The 16925-nt window shown below is 53.9% G+C and overlaps 1 protein-coding gene across 3 annotated transcripts in view; it reads right to left on the minus strand.

The window, feature by feature from the left end:
• Nucleotides 1-16925, minus strand: part of LOC104316212 (receptor-type tyrosine-protein phosphatase V-like) — a 35774-nt gene that overhangs the window by 2013 nt on the left and 16836 nt on the right. For all 3 annotated transcript variants that reach the window (XM_069771824.1, XM_069771825.1, XM_069771826.1), the window contains 22 exons: nt 16258-16527; nt 15498-15776; nt 15124-15258; nt 14808-15018; nt 11974-12041; nt 11678-11804; nt 11294-11341; nt 10924-11017; nt 9931-10021; nt 9320-9396; nt 8362-8496; nt 7663-7785; nt 6994-7154; nt 6512-6647; nt 5881-5960; nt 4994-5081; nt 4398-4488; nt 3638-3714; nt 3148-3282; nt 2500-2622; nt 1819-1976; nt 1023-1158 (listed from right to left, as the gene is read on the minus strand). In XM_069771824.1, the coding sequence (XP_069627925.1) occupies nt 1023-1158; nt 1819-1976; nt 2500-2622; nt 3148-3282; nt 3638-3714; nt 4398-4488; nt 4994-5081; nt 5881-5960; nt 6512-6647; nt 6994-7154; nt 7663-7785; nt 8362-8496; nt 9320-9396; nt 9931-10021; nt 10924-11017; nt 11294-11341; nt 11678-11804; nt 11974-12041; nt 14808-15018; nt 15124-15258; nt 15498-15776; nt 16258-16527 (2843 nt within the window). The remainder of the gene's footprint in view (nt 1-1022; nt 1159-1818; nt 1977-2499; nt 2623-3147; nt 3283-3637; nt 3715-4397; nt 4489-4993; nt 5082-5880; nt 5961-6511; nt 6648-6993; nt 7155-7662; nt 7786-8361; nt 8497-9319; nt 9397-9930; nt 10022-10923; nt 11018-11293; nt 11342-11677; nt 11805-11973; nt 12042-14807; nt 15019-15123; nt 15259-15497; nt 15777-16257; nt 16528-16925) is intronic.

The raw sequence follows: 16925 nt of genomic DNA on the forward strand, positions 1-16925 counted from the left end.
GACCACAGCGACCACTGCTCACAGCAAGGTGGGGAGGCAGCTGCCTCTGCTCCCCCTCAGCACAGCAGCAGCTTTTGATTGGTGCTTGCTGTGCCTTTATGGGCACATTGTGTCTCTGCTCCGCAAGAACGCTTCTGAAATACAAAGAAGCTCTGAAGCAGGGGCAGCGGATGCCTTGCCCTCCTCTGGCTCCCACCATGTGTATGGTTCACATTAATTAAGAATGCGATTAGCTGCTTGCAGGCGGCTCTGCAACTGGGAAGCCCCAGAGAGATCTGCCCCAATTTGCTGTCCCCTGTGGGGAGGGTTTCCAGGGATGCCGCATCAGCTCTTTCAGTGGTTGTAGCAAATGAAAGTGCTGTCCAGAGGGCATCTGCGCCACCAGCACCCATCAGGAGTGGCACGCTGGAGGCCTGTGAGCTGGGCTGGCACAGCATGGCAGGGCATGGCTGTGGCATCATCAGACAGTGCCACTGCCCACACAGCTGCATGGCAGCTGCAAACGTGGCAGAGTGTCCCATGGACCCCCTTGCAGGAGGCCCCAGCTCTGGCAGCAGGCAGGGGCTGGGAGCAGGCTCTAGGTGTGGGCGATGTGGCAGGGAAAGGCACCAGGCAAGGGGAAATCCAGCAGATTCTGAGTACCCAGGCTGACAGGCATGTCCAGAGGCTGGTGAGCAGGCAGGTTTCTCATGTAGTATGAAATCAGTGCTTCATGCTTTCCAGGGCAGAATGGGAAGAGTGCCTTGCATTTATCATAAGCTCACATGCAATTTAACCTATTTGAACTCCAGAACTGAGGAGATAGAAAGCTCTTCCTTGGGAAAAGATAATGCCCTTAGCTCTCAGTGGCTGGCAGAGCTGCAGGGTGGGGAGGAAGCACGGAATTAATCCCTCCATAGGCTGCACAGGCTCCCAGGTGGCAGGTAGCACCTGGGGAGTGGGCAGCATGATGCCAGGTCCAGGCAGCACAACATGAATGTTCTGTTCTACCTGGCCCACCACCCTTCCTCTTTCCCACCTACCAGAGTCGGGGTCATGAGACAGCAGCTTCTTGTCATCTGGAGGGTCACCCCATAGACATCCACAATTCTCTCAGCTTTCATCTGGTGCAACAGGCAATCCAGGGAGATCAGCATCCCCATTTGGCTCACACCACCACTGCAAGGGACAAGGGAGGGTCATTGATGCCAGGCCAGGCTGAGCTGAACCTCTTTGGAAGTGGGCACCAGCCCAAGAAGTCAGAAGCACCATGAGAAAACATGCAGCAACTGAGTACAGTGGGGATAGAGGACTGTGAGCACTGGTCTAGGTGGCAATGAGGCCTGTGCTGACTGGGAGGATGGGACCCCAAAATGCCCACTGAAGGAGCCTGGAGATCCAGCCTACTCTGCCCTGCTGAGCTGTGCATCCCTCCCCCAAGCCAGCTCTGCTGATGTGCCAGCTGTGTTGGGTCCTGTGGGACTGTGAGCTCTCCCTGGCTGCAAGCAAATGAGGACGTCAGGGCTGCTCCCAGGATCCTAGCAGTCAGCCCAAAGATAGCCTGGGCACCTCAGCCCAGGAATGCCTGCTCCATCCATGTTTGCCCCTGGCCCAGCCCTGTTTGCCTTCCCTTCTCCCATATGCTTGGCAGAGCACTGCTTCATCTGACCCCCAAGCTCAGAGACTCTCTGGCTCCCATGGACCTACTCTCAACATGCCCCAAAACCTTGGGGTCCTTGGTGGAGGGCACAGGGCTGGTGGCCATGCCAATGCACTGTGCAGCCTGATGTGTACTAGCTCTCCGAGGCTGCCCATGTATGGAGCAGTAATGTGATGTACCTGCAGTGCAGCAGGAGAGGACTGGCTCTCTTCCGGTGGGGCATGCACCGTCTGACAGCAGTGAGGAGCTCCACCAGGCTCTGGACATCTGGCTGCTTCTTGCTGCTCCAGAGCGTGTATAGGAACCATTGTACCTGCCTCTCCTTTGCTTTCTTCTCCTGGTGAGACACAAAGAGTTGACATGGATGTCGGGGAGGGATGGGTGAGTTTGGATGCAGAGAGGTCCCAGGTCTCCAATCCTTAGGCTGTCAGGTGCTTTCCTGAGCTAACTGCTAGCTTCCATAAAGCTGTCCAGGCAGTCTCTGCTGGGGCATTGCCCATCACCCACACAGTGGGTATGGTGCCTCTGGCAACCTGCTCTCCTTCCCCACAGCACCCCAACCTGCCCCTTGAGAGGGAGACTAAGAACTGTGTGGTCTTTTTCAAAGGTCAGAAAGACCTATCAGCAAGTGGTGGGGGAAGCCTCCAAGGCCTCTCCTGTGCCTCTCCTATGTCCACTCAGCAGATGTTCTGGATGTTGTAATCTAGATTCCCTCCTGCATTTGTGGACTGCTGACACTCTGGTCTTGCAGCTCAGACAAAACTCCATGGACCTTTCAGCCCCTGCCCCTACAGACCTGTTTGCTAGCAGTGAAGAACATCCCAGGCAGTGGGAGACAGGCCAACCCCATCAACACATACGTGTTTCATTTTGAGCTGGATACACCTCCATCCAGAGACAAGCTTCTCTGTGCCACACTGGATGGTCAGCATCTTTGTGCAGAGAGAGTCTCCTTCCAGGGGCCAGCACGCCTCACTTGGGACCTGTGCACAACAGCAAGTTTGGCTTCATGTTGATGGTTGCCATCTTTCAGATCAGTCACCATCTTAGGGATCTGTGGTGGGGTTGGACCGAGAGCACCCCCAACATCACTCCATGTCAGTTCCTCCACTAGCTAAACCCTGGGGGAGTTTTGGAAACAACAGCAGATTGCAGCCAGCTTCCCTGTTAACACAGCTGCTTCACAGTGGGAATCTGCTCAGCAAATGCCCTCCACCTCAGTTGGTCAGAGGCAGGAACTGCTGTCCTTGGGTGCCATGGACATGTAGCTCAAAGAGTACCAGCTGAGTCCAGAGCCATGGACTGCATGGTGGGCAGACAGAACCTGTCTCCTGCGACAAGCTGTGGGAGCACTTTGACAGAGGGAAGGTTCAGCTTTAGCTAAGCTGGATCTGCACTCAGGCTTCAGGACACAGTGAAAAGAGTTCAAGTTTCAGAGCTATGCTAGCTTCCAACTCCATTAAACAGATCCCTGCTTTGCCATGGCACAGGCAGGCACGGCACCTCACCTCCCCCTTCTCCTGCCGTGGGAGAAGTGTTAGGATGGTGTGAATGTCCTGTTCCCACACCAGGGTCCAGAAGTCCTCCATGGTCAACTTGTCAGGCCCCTGGACAGCCAGATACTCCCTGCTGGAGCTGCAGCCCTGTGTGGGGAATGAGAATGTCACTCTCCTGCTGCAGAGGGTGGCACCGGTACCCCATCAGCCCAGGTGGCTGCGGGAGAAGCCAGGAAAAGAAGGGAAGCTCAGCAGGTCAGGAGGCAATGAGAGAAGAGAAAGCATTGCAGAAGGGAAGTGAGGACAGCCCAAACTGAGCAGGTGAGGGAAGATGCATCCTCAGTCTTCACAGTCCCTTCTTGTCCACAGCAGCAGTGACCAGTGGAGCAGTGCAGGAACCAGGCAGCAGGGAGCAGGGGAACAGTGAGGAAGGGGGAGCATCACCTGCTGCCTGTGGGACCCTGGCACAGGGGTGGGCATTACTGCTGGGGTTATGACTCACCGGGACACGCCACACCTGTAGGAGACCTGAGAAAGGGCCCTGTTCCAGCAGGGAAAATTTCACTCTGGAGCGATCATCTGCAAAATATGTGGGAGGTGGAGGGATCCAGGGCAGCCTTGTGCTCACACAGCTCCTGCAGACCACCTGCCAGACTCCGCACAGCCACACAAATCCAACCCCCCATTCACCATTTCTCTGCAAAGGTGCTCCCCTCTGCAGTGCTCTTCTGCAGCCCATGGATGTTGGTCCCCAGAAGACAGGTCTCTATCCCAACCTCCTGCTCAAAGCAGATACGTGTAGTGCAGGTTGCTCAGTGTCTTAGCCAATGGAGAGCTGCATATCTCCCAGGGTGGAGAGCCTGCAGATGCTCTGGGCCCCTGTTCCAGTGTTTGGCCACCTTCATGGGAATGTATTTTTCCTTACACTGAGTTGGATTACCCTTCCAAATCATACCCATTATCTCTTGCCCTTCCATGGTGCACCTCTGAGAAGACTCTACATTTTCTCTGTGCCATCCCAGCAGGTAGCTGAAGATAGCAGTAAGATCTCCCCTTCACCTTCTCTCCTCCAGGCTGAACAAACCCACCTATCTCAGTCCCATACATCATGTGCTCCACCCCCGAAACACCTTGGTACCCTTCTGGTGGACTCACTGCAGTGTGTCAAAATATATTCTTGTACTGTGGAGCACCAGCCCTGGTCCAGCCTAGCTCCACTCAGGTACAGGAAGGAAAAGGATGCAAGGCATCACAGCACTTACACGGGAGGATGCCAGAAGAGGGCCGTGTCTGCTGGCTGCCTGAAGATGGTGTTGCAGAGCTGGCTTCCTCCTTGACAACCTCTAGGAGGGTCTGCCAGAGTGAAAGAGTGGAGAAACCAGTGAGTGGGGAAGGGTCAGGAGGAGCAGGAGGAACTGGGGACTCCTGGGGACACCTGGCCTCAGCAGAGGGGAGGTTATAGCTGCACATGCAAAAGCCTTAGCAGGGGTTCTATGGGACCACCTCTGGGGGTGGGCTGCCAGGTCTGCTCCGTGCTGTCAGGAGATGGCTGCATCTCTCTGTAGGAGAATGGTATTCAGGTGGGTCCCTACCCTGCATGGGGTCTGGGAAGGAGCGGGTTGTGGACAGACCCTGATCAGTGCAGGATGCATGAGGGAGCTATGTGCCTGGGGACGCAATGCCATGGAGAGTGGACACTGCCAGGACAGCCAGGCACATGGAAACTGGGGCATGGGACCCACTCAGGAGGCACTTATTGGGTGTCCCCCAGCCTGACCAGGCGCAATCACTCCCCAGGTCCCCCCAGCACATATGGCTATGGCAGCACTCCCTGCACCTGGCCCAGGACAGCTCTCACCTCGTACTCTCTCAGGAAGCCCACATGGGACTTGGCCGCCTTCTGGGCATAGTGCTGAGCAAAGCTTTTCAGCGGGATGGGACAGGACCTGGGGAGAGAAGCCGGGGATAAGGATGAGGTTGAGCAAACTCAGAAGCATCCAGGCTGTGTCTGCAGCAGGTAGACAGGGTTGTGAGCAGACCTTCACCCTTCAAATTCTGGGGCCCTCGCAGGTCCCCAGCCCAGCTCTGGCCTGTGTCAACCTGCTCTCTCCTAGACAAAGGCAGGTCTCAGGTGTGGCACAGTCCAGAGCCCTTTCCCAAGATACAGCATGGACAAAGGCATCCTGTTCTGCATGAAGGAGGAGACAATTTGACCATAAAGATAGATATATGACCTCCAGATGTAGCCTCAGAGACAAGGAGGTAGGTGGGCAAAGCCATGCCCCACCTGACCCTACTTCCTCCCCTTGGCCTCCGTTGGAAGGGACATCCCAAGGCCACCCAGCTGCCATGAGCCCCTCCAGTTTGAACTGATCTCTAGGGCATCGCTGTAGGTTGGAAAGCCAGGGGCTGAGTGAAATGCCTTCCCCAGGACAGCTCTGCAGCTCTTTGGCATTGGCGTAGCCCAGGAAACTGGCACTGGAGGAAAGTAGGATGTGGTCCCCCAAGCCCTCCTAGTGTGCCCAGTGACTCACACCTAGTTCTGGGCTGGGCTCCCCATGCTGCAGGGAACAACCAGCCCTCAGCTGCCCCCCTCAAAACACTGGGTGGGATGGCTGGATGGGCTTCCCTGTCCTTCTGTCCTGGAGCCAAGGCTCAAGCTGGGGTCAGGATCCCAGCTTGCCGCCTGAAGGGGCTGTGGATCAGGGTGGGTAGAGTGGCAGGCAAAACATAGCAGGCCCTTACCTCTCCGTCCTTGATAAACCCAGGAGTGGTTCCTCCAAGATCTTGTCCAGTATACAGCTGTGCAGGAAAATATACTGGGACTGGAAGGCAAAGGCAGACAGCATGGAAGAGTGGGTACGACACTGCCTAGTGGGCAGAGGGTGTCCTACATTCATGCCCAAAAAAAAGCCCTGGCTACTTCAATCTCAGAGCCCCTGGATCCCTGCACTGGGTCTGCCTGTCTGTCCTGAAGGGTAGTCCTGACACCTTGCCCGAACCCTGAGTACTGGAAATATTAGATGGGCTGTGGAGCATCACAGGCCAATGATATGGTGTGGGTTAAGAATTGCCCGAAAAGGGCCTGATGCTGTTCCTAGGTGCTCTGGGGTGTTTCTGAGCTTCCTGGGAGGGCTCTGAGACTGTGTGTTGCTGCTGTGGGTCTAGCAGGGTATGAAGCTGCTGGAGACCCCCACAGCCAAGCAATTTCCACTCTAGTTGAGCTGCTGCTTTGAGAGGCACCATGACACAGTGTCAGGTTGGGGACCAGCCTGGGGGTACTGGGGCTGGCCAGTCAGCTCATCTGTCTCCCAGCCCTGCTAGCTTTTACACCATGGAGCAAGGGGCCTGGGGGAAGAGGGAGCAGAGGTCTTACCAGCGTCTGAATCATCTGGTAACGGTTCATCCGCAAGGCATAAACAACACCAAATGTGTCCACCACTTTCTCCTGCTTCATCTGCTGCAGCAGCCGGTCCAGGGCAATGAAGGTGCCAGTGCGGCCTACCCCGGTGCTGAGAGCACAGAGAGCAAGGGTTAAGCATTGCCTGATCCCATAGCCATGGGCTCCTGTCCTGCTGCTGAACCCTGGGGCACTGGTCCCAGCAAAGCATGGGGCTGAGGAGGCATTCAGACTGCCCTGGATTGGTGCTGACCATCTCCAGCTGCCCCATCCCCAGGGGCTGGGGGGCAGGCTACAAGCAGACCTGTAATCCCCAATGCCCAAGCAGGAGACTCTCTACAGACCAGCTGTGTTTCCCAGGCACTGCTTCCCCTCCCAGTCTGTGTACGACTAGGACCCTTGTCCCCCATACCCTCTGCCATCATCCCCTCCTCCCATCCCCCAGAGCAGAGCCTTGCCTGCAGTGCACAAGGGTCGGCCCTGCATCCTTGGTGCTCTGGATGTGCTCCCGGACCAGCTCTCTGAAGGTCATAATGGAAGTAGTAGACTCAGGGATCCCGTGGTCGGGCCACGCTGTGTAGTGCAGGTGGGACACATGCCGCTCTGCCCGGAGACCCTCCTGCCGGGGGATGTTGGTGGTTGGTGTGCAGCCCACCAGGACAGGGGCATGCTTTCACCCCGCAGCCCTGGGAGCACCTGGGGACTTGGGGACACCCAGCTCATCTCCAGGGAACAGCCAATGCCAGGTCTGCTGCACTGCCTGGTGGCTCCTGCTCCTCTGTCCTGCCTCACAGTCCCCTGCCACTGTGAGGCACGTGGAGGTGGTAGGGAGGAGAACTGCCTTTGACTGCTGGGGAACATGCTCTTGAAGCTGCAGTCTGTGTCCCAGTGCAGGGACGTGGACAGGAGAGAGCAAGGGTGGACAGCAGGGGTGATACATGTTGGACACTTCTGTGTTACCAAGTCTGAAGTGACAGACTGCTCCTCAGGGGACTGCGCCTTTTTTAAACCCCACTAATGGCAGGGAAAGGAAATTATACTACCACCACCAAGGAGAAAAGCCACTGAATCCCATGCAAACCCCCAGCCCTTGACAGGTCCCTGAGTCCTCTTGGGTCCTTACTCACGTGCCACAGTTTGAACTCGCGCATGGTCCACTCCTCGGAGCTGCTCTGTGTTAGCAGGTGGACCCGGACCTCCCCGTAGGAGACTGGGGCAGATTCGGATGGCCAGTAATGATCACAGAGGACCTAGAGCACAGGCAGGACAGGGTCCCAGTGAGGGGTCAGAGGGCCCAGGTCCCACTGGGTGACCTCCCGGCTCCCTGGGAGCATCTGGAGAGCAGCAGCTGTGCAGGGAGCCAAGGCAGGTCTTGGGGAGCAGGCAGCGGTGCTTCCCCTTCCCACTGGGAGCTCTGCATGGCTCTCCTCCACCTCCCCTTCGTTTGGATCTCAGGCTCCTCCAGAGAAAAGGACCTGTATGGGTCTCATCATCCCTGGAGACTGGAGGAACAGTCCATGTGAGGTGTCTCATCCAGAGGCAAGTGTAATTTCAGATGCTGCAGAAATATCTGAGTGTGATGGGCATGGTTCCAGCTAAGCTCCACTTCTATCCCTTCCTACCCCAAGCTTACGCTGAGCTGCACACATCAGCCTCTGTTCCCCCCACACTGCCTGTTGGGGAAGCTTTGTGGCCTGTGCTCACCCTGGAGCCACATCCAAGCAGGGGTTGGTGGAGGGCACAAACCCAGCCCTAGGCTCAGCTCACACGACCAGATCTAGTCTTGGCTGAGCCTGGCACATGGAAGCCTGGTGGTGCCAACCTACCCGCCCATTCTCCATGCACACTGTCAGCATGATGATGTTGCAGACGTTCTGCTCCCACACCAGCCTCCAGAAGTCCTCTATTGTTTTCTTCAGGGGCCCCTGGGTGGCAATGAACTCCTGCTGGGATGTATAGCCCTGAGGAAGAGGCAGACAGGAAGAGTTGGCAAGTTGCCGAGGCAGGTGGATCCTGCCCTGAGACAGATTCAGTGCCTGGTCTGCTTTTTTGGTAGAGGTAGAAATGCCTGTTGCCCTTAGGCCATGCGGGCACAGTTCCCAGGCAGCTGATCTCAGAAGCAGCTGATTTCACAGGAAGCATGTGCTGCCCAGCATGTGCTCTCTACATATTTGGAATAAAGATGTCACCCCCATTTCCCTCCAAGCAGTTCCTCATTCAGCCTAACCAGGGGAAGACAGATCTGGGTCTTTCTTGTGCTCCCCAGTCATTGCTGAAGGTAGGGTGATCATGCAAGGTCTCAGGCTGCTTCTTTGCCTTTGCCCCTTTGACACACACACGCCCCGCGGATCCACACACCCGTGCGTGCATGCTGTGTGCCCTGCCTGTTACCTGGGAAAATCTCCTGGATGGGGTATGTGGGCACAGCTCCAGGGTTGTTCAAATGCAGCTGCACAGACCAGAAGGAGAAAGAGCAGGCAGACAGACAGGGCAGTAAGCTGGGAGATGATGGGAAGAGGATAGTCCTCAAGAAGAAAGCAGAAAGCCTTGCCAGTCTCCCCACATTCACACCCCTGCATTCACAGCACTTGCCATCTGACGATCTCCATCAACCCCTGCTAAAGGTAACTATGCATCTCTGCCTGACCCCCAACTGCTTGCCAGTCTGTGCCAGCTGTGGCTTCAGTGGCAGTGGCACCAGCCCTCAAAATCTCAGTCCAGGCAGAGTTTCTCTGATGGTGCCCCATGGCCATGTCTCTGTGGGGAAGGCAAGTGGGCACTCACAGGCATGAAGTTGGCATTGATGTAGTCTGAGTGTGGATCCTCCCCCAGCTGGCTCAGCTTGACCCGAGAGTGATCATCTGAAAGACAGCATACACACATGACCCCCCAAGGCAGCCCTTCACCAAGACAGTCATGCCCTCTTCACTGGGAGAAGCCCCAGCAGCTCCATGTATGCAGCTAGCAGTGAGGCCCTGTGCTTGGCCAGGCACCTTCTCCCTGGAAAGGTGACCATTGCCTGCCAGCTGGGTTAGCAGAGGGGTCAGAAAGCAGAGCAGGTATCATGAGGCTTATCAAAGAAGCCATGGGACACTCATGGTCCCCCTTTGGTCTCCAGCTGGGACCCACCCCTGAGCTGCGCTGACCCAGCACCTGCCCAGCAGTCTCCTGGAGGAGCTGAGGAGGATGGTGGCTCAGCCCTGGCTCAACTCATAAGCCCTGAGTGTCCAGCAGGAAAATGGAAACTGAGGCCTATTTCAAGACTCCTTCTTCTCCCAGGAGAGCAGCCAGGCACTGTGAACCCTGCAGTGATGCAAGGTGAGCCTGTCCCTGTGCATTGCAGTGTGAACTCCCACCCTGGACGCTGGAAGGAGGAGGGAGGAGACAGCACTTACAGGGCAGCACATGGGGATATCTGTTCTTGGAGACATTTGCTGGTAGCTCAGCCTCCACCTTTGGCTGCTCCTTCCCAACTTCCTTCAGCTCCTGTAGGACAGGGGAGAAGATAAGCACAAATGTCTCTCTGGAGAGCTCCTGGCCAACCCAGCTCCCTGCTCATGGCCAACAGCTCTGTCTGGTGGTCCAAGAGGGTCACCCATGCACAGGGAACTGCTCTACTCCTCCCTCAGCATGGCTTGTGAACTCTGAGCCGTAGGTGTCTTTTCGCAGTGCCTTTTCCAACAGCACTGTTTGTATTTAAAAGAAAACAAGCCCAAGAACAAGTATTGGGGAACAAAACCTTCTCAGAAATCAGAAATCTACCAAGAAGCTCAGAGCATTTTGTGCTGAGAAAACAGAAATATCTTGCACTGCTTCTGCCTCTGTCCTCACTCAGAGGGCCAGAGAAGGGTCATCCAAGGAGGGTTTGAAATCGCTTATGGGACTTTCAAAGGTGCTGGCAGCAGAACGATTCAGAGCCTGCAGATGTTGGCAGTGAGAGCCACTGAAGGTAGCCTGAGGTGAATTTCACAGCCTGGCCTTATAGCTCTGAGAGTATTCCTTGACCTTCCTTTGGGCTGCAGGCTCTTTTCTAACACTGTCAAGGTGGATCTCATTGCAACACCACTCAGTATCTTCGCCTCCAGTCCAGGCCTGGGGCCCTTAGCTTTGTCCACCAGCAGCTATGACAGTGCTAGTTCACCTCACACCACAGACAACATGTTTTTCTACCAGAACTTGAACAAAACAGGTTTTGAGCAAAGGAATTGCTTGATCACTTAGTCCATCCAATCTTTGGCCTCCAAGATTGCTTAGTAGGGTGGTTGGATTCCTAGAGACATGGTTACTGTCCCGGGAGATGAGGAGTCTATACCGGCCACCCAACAGCTGGGGCATGAGCTACTTAGAGGAGAAATTAAGTCTCATCTCTAGCAGGAGTCTCATCTCACCTCAAACTCCTGGAAAAAAGCATGGTTACCACTTGCTGTCTTCATCTCATAGTACTGCTTGAAGTTCTGTATGGGAATTGGCCGACATATGTTCCTGCATGAAATGGAAGTCCAGAGGAAAACTTGCCTTAGTTATTGGGAGGTCTGGCAGGCTAGTCAGGAGGAGGACAGAGGAGGTGTGGACAATGCATTAACTTGGAATGGAGCTGGGCAATAAATACAGAACATGGGAAAGCCTAAGATTTAAAAAATAACTGAAGGAGAGGAGACAGAGTTGGATTTTCCCTGAGTCAAAGCATGAGAAAGGAAGTGGGTGAAGGACTCGGACCTGCAGTGGGGACACGCAGACAGGGAAGAATCCAGCACTCACCTCAAGCTGTAGGTCACCATTTCCTGGGGCAGGCTGCTTTTCTTGGTTCTAGAATCAAAGCATGGGAGATGTTACTCTTCACTGCAGTGCAGGGACAGATGCTGTGAGCATATTGTGCACTGCTGGCTCATGGAGCACTTGTGAGCAGACAGCTCACATCAGGCACACTGTCTTGCACATGTGTAGGGTTCTGTGAATTAATTGCACATGGGCAGCTCCCCTCTGCCTTTTGCTTCTGTGCTTGCCAGGCACAACTCCACTAGTGGGTGTCCTAGTTTGCCTAAATCTCTTTTTATACCCTCCCACTGCTCTTTCTCCTGGCTTGGCACTGAAGGTTGGGCTTCTCAGCCTGCACCCCTTGGGTAAAAGGTGGCTCATCCTCACCTCTTTGCTCTGAGCTGTTTCCAGTAGACCAAAGCAAAAATAGCTGCAAGTGTCAAGAGAAATCCCACAATGATTCCAGTGATTATTGGCATTGATAGTGGAGTTGTGTCTGCACTGGATCCAGCAGCTCGAATAAAAAAGAGATAGAACGGACAGAAAAGTCAGTAAATGGCTGCATTTACTGTATTTATTTTATTTGCTACAGCCTATGATCTCCCTCTGGCTTGCCATTGTCAGACTGTTAATTATCTCTAACCTACGCAGCCAGGTGGGGAAGATGCCATTCTCTATCTTACCTGAGAACATGGTGAATGTCACTGCAGGGGCTACTGGGTCATATTTGGTGAAGGCAGCGATGCTGAACCTAGGGCAAAGCAGAGTCCTACCATCAGGGGCAGTCTGAACTGAGCACAGCAGCCATGCAGCCAGCAGCAGGAAGACCCAAGGGAACAGGACAGCTGCCTCTGTTTTGAAATGCTGTGTTGGAAGAAGTTGGTTTTCTGGTAGGGGTTTAGGGAATGTGTGAAAATGGTCTTTCCTCCCTTTTCTGCCTCTTGCACAAGTTTGTTGCACTTGGGAGAACATGAGAAAATGTTCAGAAAGCACAAATGGGAAACAGCTGTCCTCCGAAGAGTTATTTCCAGAGACAAGTTAAGTTTCTGCTCTTATAGGACACAAATAGGGAAAGACAACAGTAAGTAGGGAAAATCAAGTTGGGTTGAGTCACTCTCTTAGTTCATGTCAATCCATTAATTGGGTTGACTTGAAAGAGCTGAGCCCAGGTAACTTTTGAAACAGAGACACCTGAGCTGGGAGGGCTGAGCCGTGACCCAGACCCTTCCTTATGCACACAGAAGTGGCTGGTGCATCCTCCTCCCTGTGGAGATCTGCCCTACATCCTCCTCCTGGCAGTGTGCACACCAAGCCTCACAGCTCCCTGCAGAGCTGAATTCCTTCTAAGCAGGTAACTTGGAAGGGTAGGTCTTCTTCTGCCCTAACTACAAGCTAAGGCTTTCAAACGTAGCTTCGGATTTTAGCAGCCAAAATTGGTGGAGCCTCGTGTGAGTCCCCTCTGGCAGCACCCTGGACCTGGCTGCCAGAGCAAAAACCTCTTTGTAAACTGAGCCTGCAGATGCCATGGCATGAGAGATAAGGGCTTGTGGATAAATAACTCACTGAAAGATAGGAAACAAGGGCTGGCTTTCAGAGTGGAGATGGGCTGTCAGCGGTATCTGCTTTTCACCACACTACTAATGATTAACTAGGAAAGCAGCACAGTGTACTGAGGATACAGGTTGTTTAGGGCAGCCAAAATTAAACCAAGCTGTGAAGAGGTGCAAAAGGATTTTCTAGTCCTGAGTAACCGGACAGTTAAGTACATGTTATTGAACCATGGTAGGTAGACTAATGACAGCCTGATGGCTCTGAATTAGCTGCTACCCTGCAGGAGGTCAATGTTGGAACGAAAATGGCAGCTGGGAAGCAGGGTGGGCACATATACCACCCTCAGACTGGGCAGACAGTATTTGGGGGGTGGAAGGGTATCCTGGTGTGTTTCTGCTGTTGTTAAACCCCACTCGAGACTGTTGGCAGACCTTGGGCTGAGCCAATGCTAACGCAGACCCAGCTTGTGCCCAGGCTGTCCTGGCTGGAGCAGAAGGCCAGATCTGAGGCTGCTAGGGTTAAGCAGTAAGGCTTGCCCTGCCATGCCTGAGGGCGAGTCGGGCAGGAGCCGTTAGCAATAAAGAATAGATGGGCTTGATGGGCAGTCTCAAACCTTCTGAATCAATTGGAGGCTCTCCCGTGCCAGATCATAATGCAGTTCTCCTGCCAGGCATGATAATACAGTACCTAGGGAAAGCCCAAAGAGCTGTTTCCTCTGATGATCCTACTCTCGGTGGGATTTCCAAGGGAATGGCTTTCTAGCAATTCCCTTTTTTTCCCCAAGACAAGCAGCCATTTCCCACTCCCCTGATGCAGCCCAGCATTAACACCAATCTCTATTCTCTGCCAGTGCTGCCCCAAAGAGTGGCTTAAGAGCCCCTGTTTGGCAACATGTAAATCTAAAACAACTTTACAAGAATCAGTGTAAGTTCTTCATGTAAGCATGGAGTCTGCACATAGCAAAAGTAGAGAGAGCGAAGCAGTAAAGAAGAAAGGAAGGAGAGCCAGCAGGTCCAAACTCAACATCAAGGACCTTGATTTCACTCACCACAAGACTTAAGGGCAGACATAATTCTCACTTTACTCCTAGGGAAAAGTGAAGTTCTCTCATGCACGCACTCTCTCACGGTCTTTCTTTCTCTGTTCCCAACACTCTCAGCGACTTCTATCACTAGTCAGCCACCCTTGCTGTAAGTTCCTTTAAACTGAAATGGGACAACCTCCCAGATTCTGGGGGATCCCTTTGTCAGAGAAATGCCTGGGGATACAGTCCCTGTTTGATGAAATTGTGAGCTGCTAAATTAACAGAGGACTAACTAAAGATATGATTCTTTGTTTGCAGTAGAAAACCTGTTTTACCATCAACTATTTTAAAGGTAACCTATAACAAAATATGTATGCTTGTACATTCGTGTTCCTGGATTCTACCTACTGTCAAATAAGACTCTAAATCTATGAATATAGTGATCTGTGTGTGTGTGTGTCTCATGGGGAACTTGGACCTCAGCCTGTGCATTTGCTACCCCCAACCTTTGAGCCCCCATTTGTGTAGGCACCACTTGAACTAGTTTCTAAATCAGTTTAATTTTTGCACTCTCTAAGTCTGCATGTGGCTCTGAGTCACATGCAAAAGTCCTACAATTAACAGCATCCATTTTAGTTCTTACCCTGGAGGTGGACAACTGCCCAGCTCCCAAGGCAACACATACAGCCCTTGTCAGTCTCAGCTTTCACCTCTGCTCTCCCTCTCCCTGCTCACCTACACTGTCTAATATTCTCTGGTATGCCAGCTCTTGCACCCCTCAAATGCTGCTTGGTGGAGCAACCCGTTGGGTCCACTGCTGGGGGTCTGGGGAGTACGAGGGTGAGGCAACATCCAGGGAGCTGCTGGCACCTTGCAGGGACATGTGCAGTCCCTTTTCTTCTCCAGCGCCTTCCTCTCGGGAGGATTGTGGACATCTCTCACCTGTACTGTTCGTTGGCTTTCAGCTTCCCGTTGCATGTTGCCCTGGACTGGCCGCACTCCTCTGTTCCCACTGACACTCGCCAGGTTTCAGGGGAGCTCCTGGGGCTCGGATGGAAGGGATTGGGGATTAGCACAGCCAGGTAGGAGTCCTCTGTCCCATAATAGTGGTCATACCATGTGCTGGACATGATTTCCTGGGTGGGCCTCAGCACTGAAGGGGAATGTACAAGGTGACAGTGGTAGTCCCAAAGTGACATCCAGGGGGCCTGCTGCCCTCCAGGCAGCCACTGCAGATTGGATGTGCAGGGGCACTTACATGAATCATTAGTGGTAGCAATGACACCGTAATACTCGATCTGGCCGTTCTCCTCGCTGAACAGGTCAGATGAAATGATAACTGTGGAGCTGGCCTCCACCTGGAAGATGTCTGCTCGCAGGGGTGGAGGCAGGGCTGGAAGAGGAACCAGCAAGCACAGCCTGTTAGTGTGTCCCTGCTCCCACAGACCCACCATGCATTGCTCAGCCTGTGACTGGTCCCAGCATCACGGCCCAGAGCCCTGACCCACTGCAGTTCAGTGCAGGACCACATGGGGCTCACAGGCAGCTGAAAGAGTCCCCAGGTGTAATTAGCAACGCTGGGTGTCTTCTCCTGGGGTCTGTGGCAAGGTTGCGGGAAAGAAAGGGACTCACCCTCCACTGTTGTGTTGCAGAGCAGAGTCACAGCCTGGCTTCTCATTGTGTTCATGCCCACTGTGCTCACAAAGATTCGGTAGGATGAGTTTGGCCCCAGCCCCTGCAGACTGGCCTCACTCGTAGGGATGCTCACGACATACTTGGAGGTGGAAGGTCCATCAGAGAGTCTCTCTGCCACCACCTCATAAGCCTCCACATCTCCAGGAGAGCTGGTCCAGTTCAAGTAAAGGCTTCTTGACTCTGGTAGGCATTGCACATCCTCCACCGGGTTTGGCTCTGCGAAGGAGATATGGTAGGCTCTGAACTTACTGGATCAGAGAAATCCCAGTCTCAGCCCATGCGTCAGCCCAGAGCCACTGTGGTCCTCTACTGCCTGCCCCTAGGTCAATGAGAGAGGAGCAGAGCTGGGCATCTGTGATCTGGGAGCCTTCTGTGCGAAGGGCCACAGGACAAGGCTAATGGGTCAGGGCCTGAGCAGATGTCTTACAGGAGAAGCAGACCAATGGAGATCTCTGCAGAGTCCACTTTGCTTCACAGGTAACCAGGCCACAAGGTTATGGGAAATCTCTGTGATGGGGCTAGCTTAGAAAGCTGATGCCTACCAGAGGATCACCTTGTTAGCTTTCCTTATCTCCCACCATGAAGACTTCCCATGCTTCTGTTGACACCCAAGGGCTGATCCAGTCTTGAGGCCACCCAGGTGTTTCTCCCCCTTCCAGCCTGCACTCCCCCCATCCCTACGACAGTGTGTACCCACCCATTGGCACTGCCAAGGGTTTGGTGCTGCTCCAGTAGGGCCCAGCCACGCAGCTCAAGGAGACAGAGTAGTTCCTCCCTGGGATCAGCCCCTGGAGGAGGTGCTGGACTTGCCCTCTGTCGAGGGCCTGCCGCCAGGGCAGCGTGCTGTTCCTGGGATCCCGCAGCCATAGCTGGCATTCGTCCTGCTCTCCAGAGACGCTGCCCCAGGAGATGAGCATCGTGTTGTTCCCTTCAGCCACCGCAGAGAGATTTTTGGGAACTGAGGGGGCTACAATGAAAACCACACCAGGGGAGAGTTACTGGCATGCATGTACTCTCTTCCATACAAGAAGGAAGCTTCATATGTTCAGTGATAACATTTCTGCAGCTGCTCACTGCCACTACCAGAAATGACCTTTAAATGGCAATTGGAGGACATGCAGAGTGAGGAGCACGAGGAGATGGGTTCTTCCATCTGCTAATTAGCAAGTTTCATTAGAGACTTGCCTGAAGGGCTCTGCACATGACTCCCAGCACCCTGCCAGGGGCTGGCTGAGTGTGGGAGCAGAGACCTCTGGATTCCCCAAGCAAAGTGCAGGGACTGTGGGCACAAGCACATGAAAAGGCTTATTGTGCTTATCTGCAATTTCCACATTCCTTTAAAAAAAAAAAAAAAAAAAAGCCCAG

Source organism: Haliaeetus albicilla, chromosome 26 (genome assembly GCF_947461875.1).
Source record: "Haliaeetus albicilla chromosome 26, bHalAlb1.1, whole genome shotgun sequence".
NCBI classification, from domain to species: Eukaryota; Metazoa; Chordata; class Aves; order Accipitriformes; family Accipitridae; genus Haliaeetus; species Haliaeetus albicilla.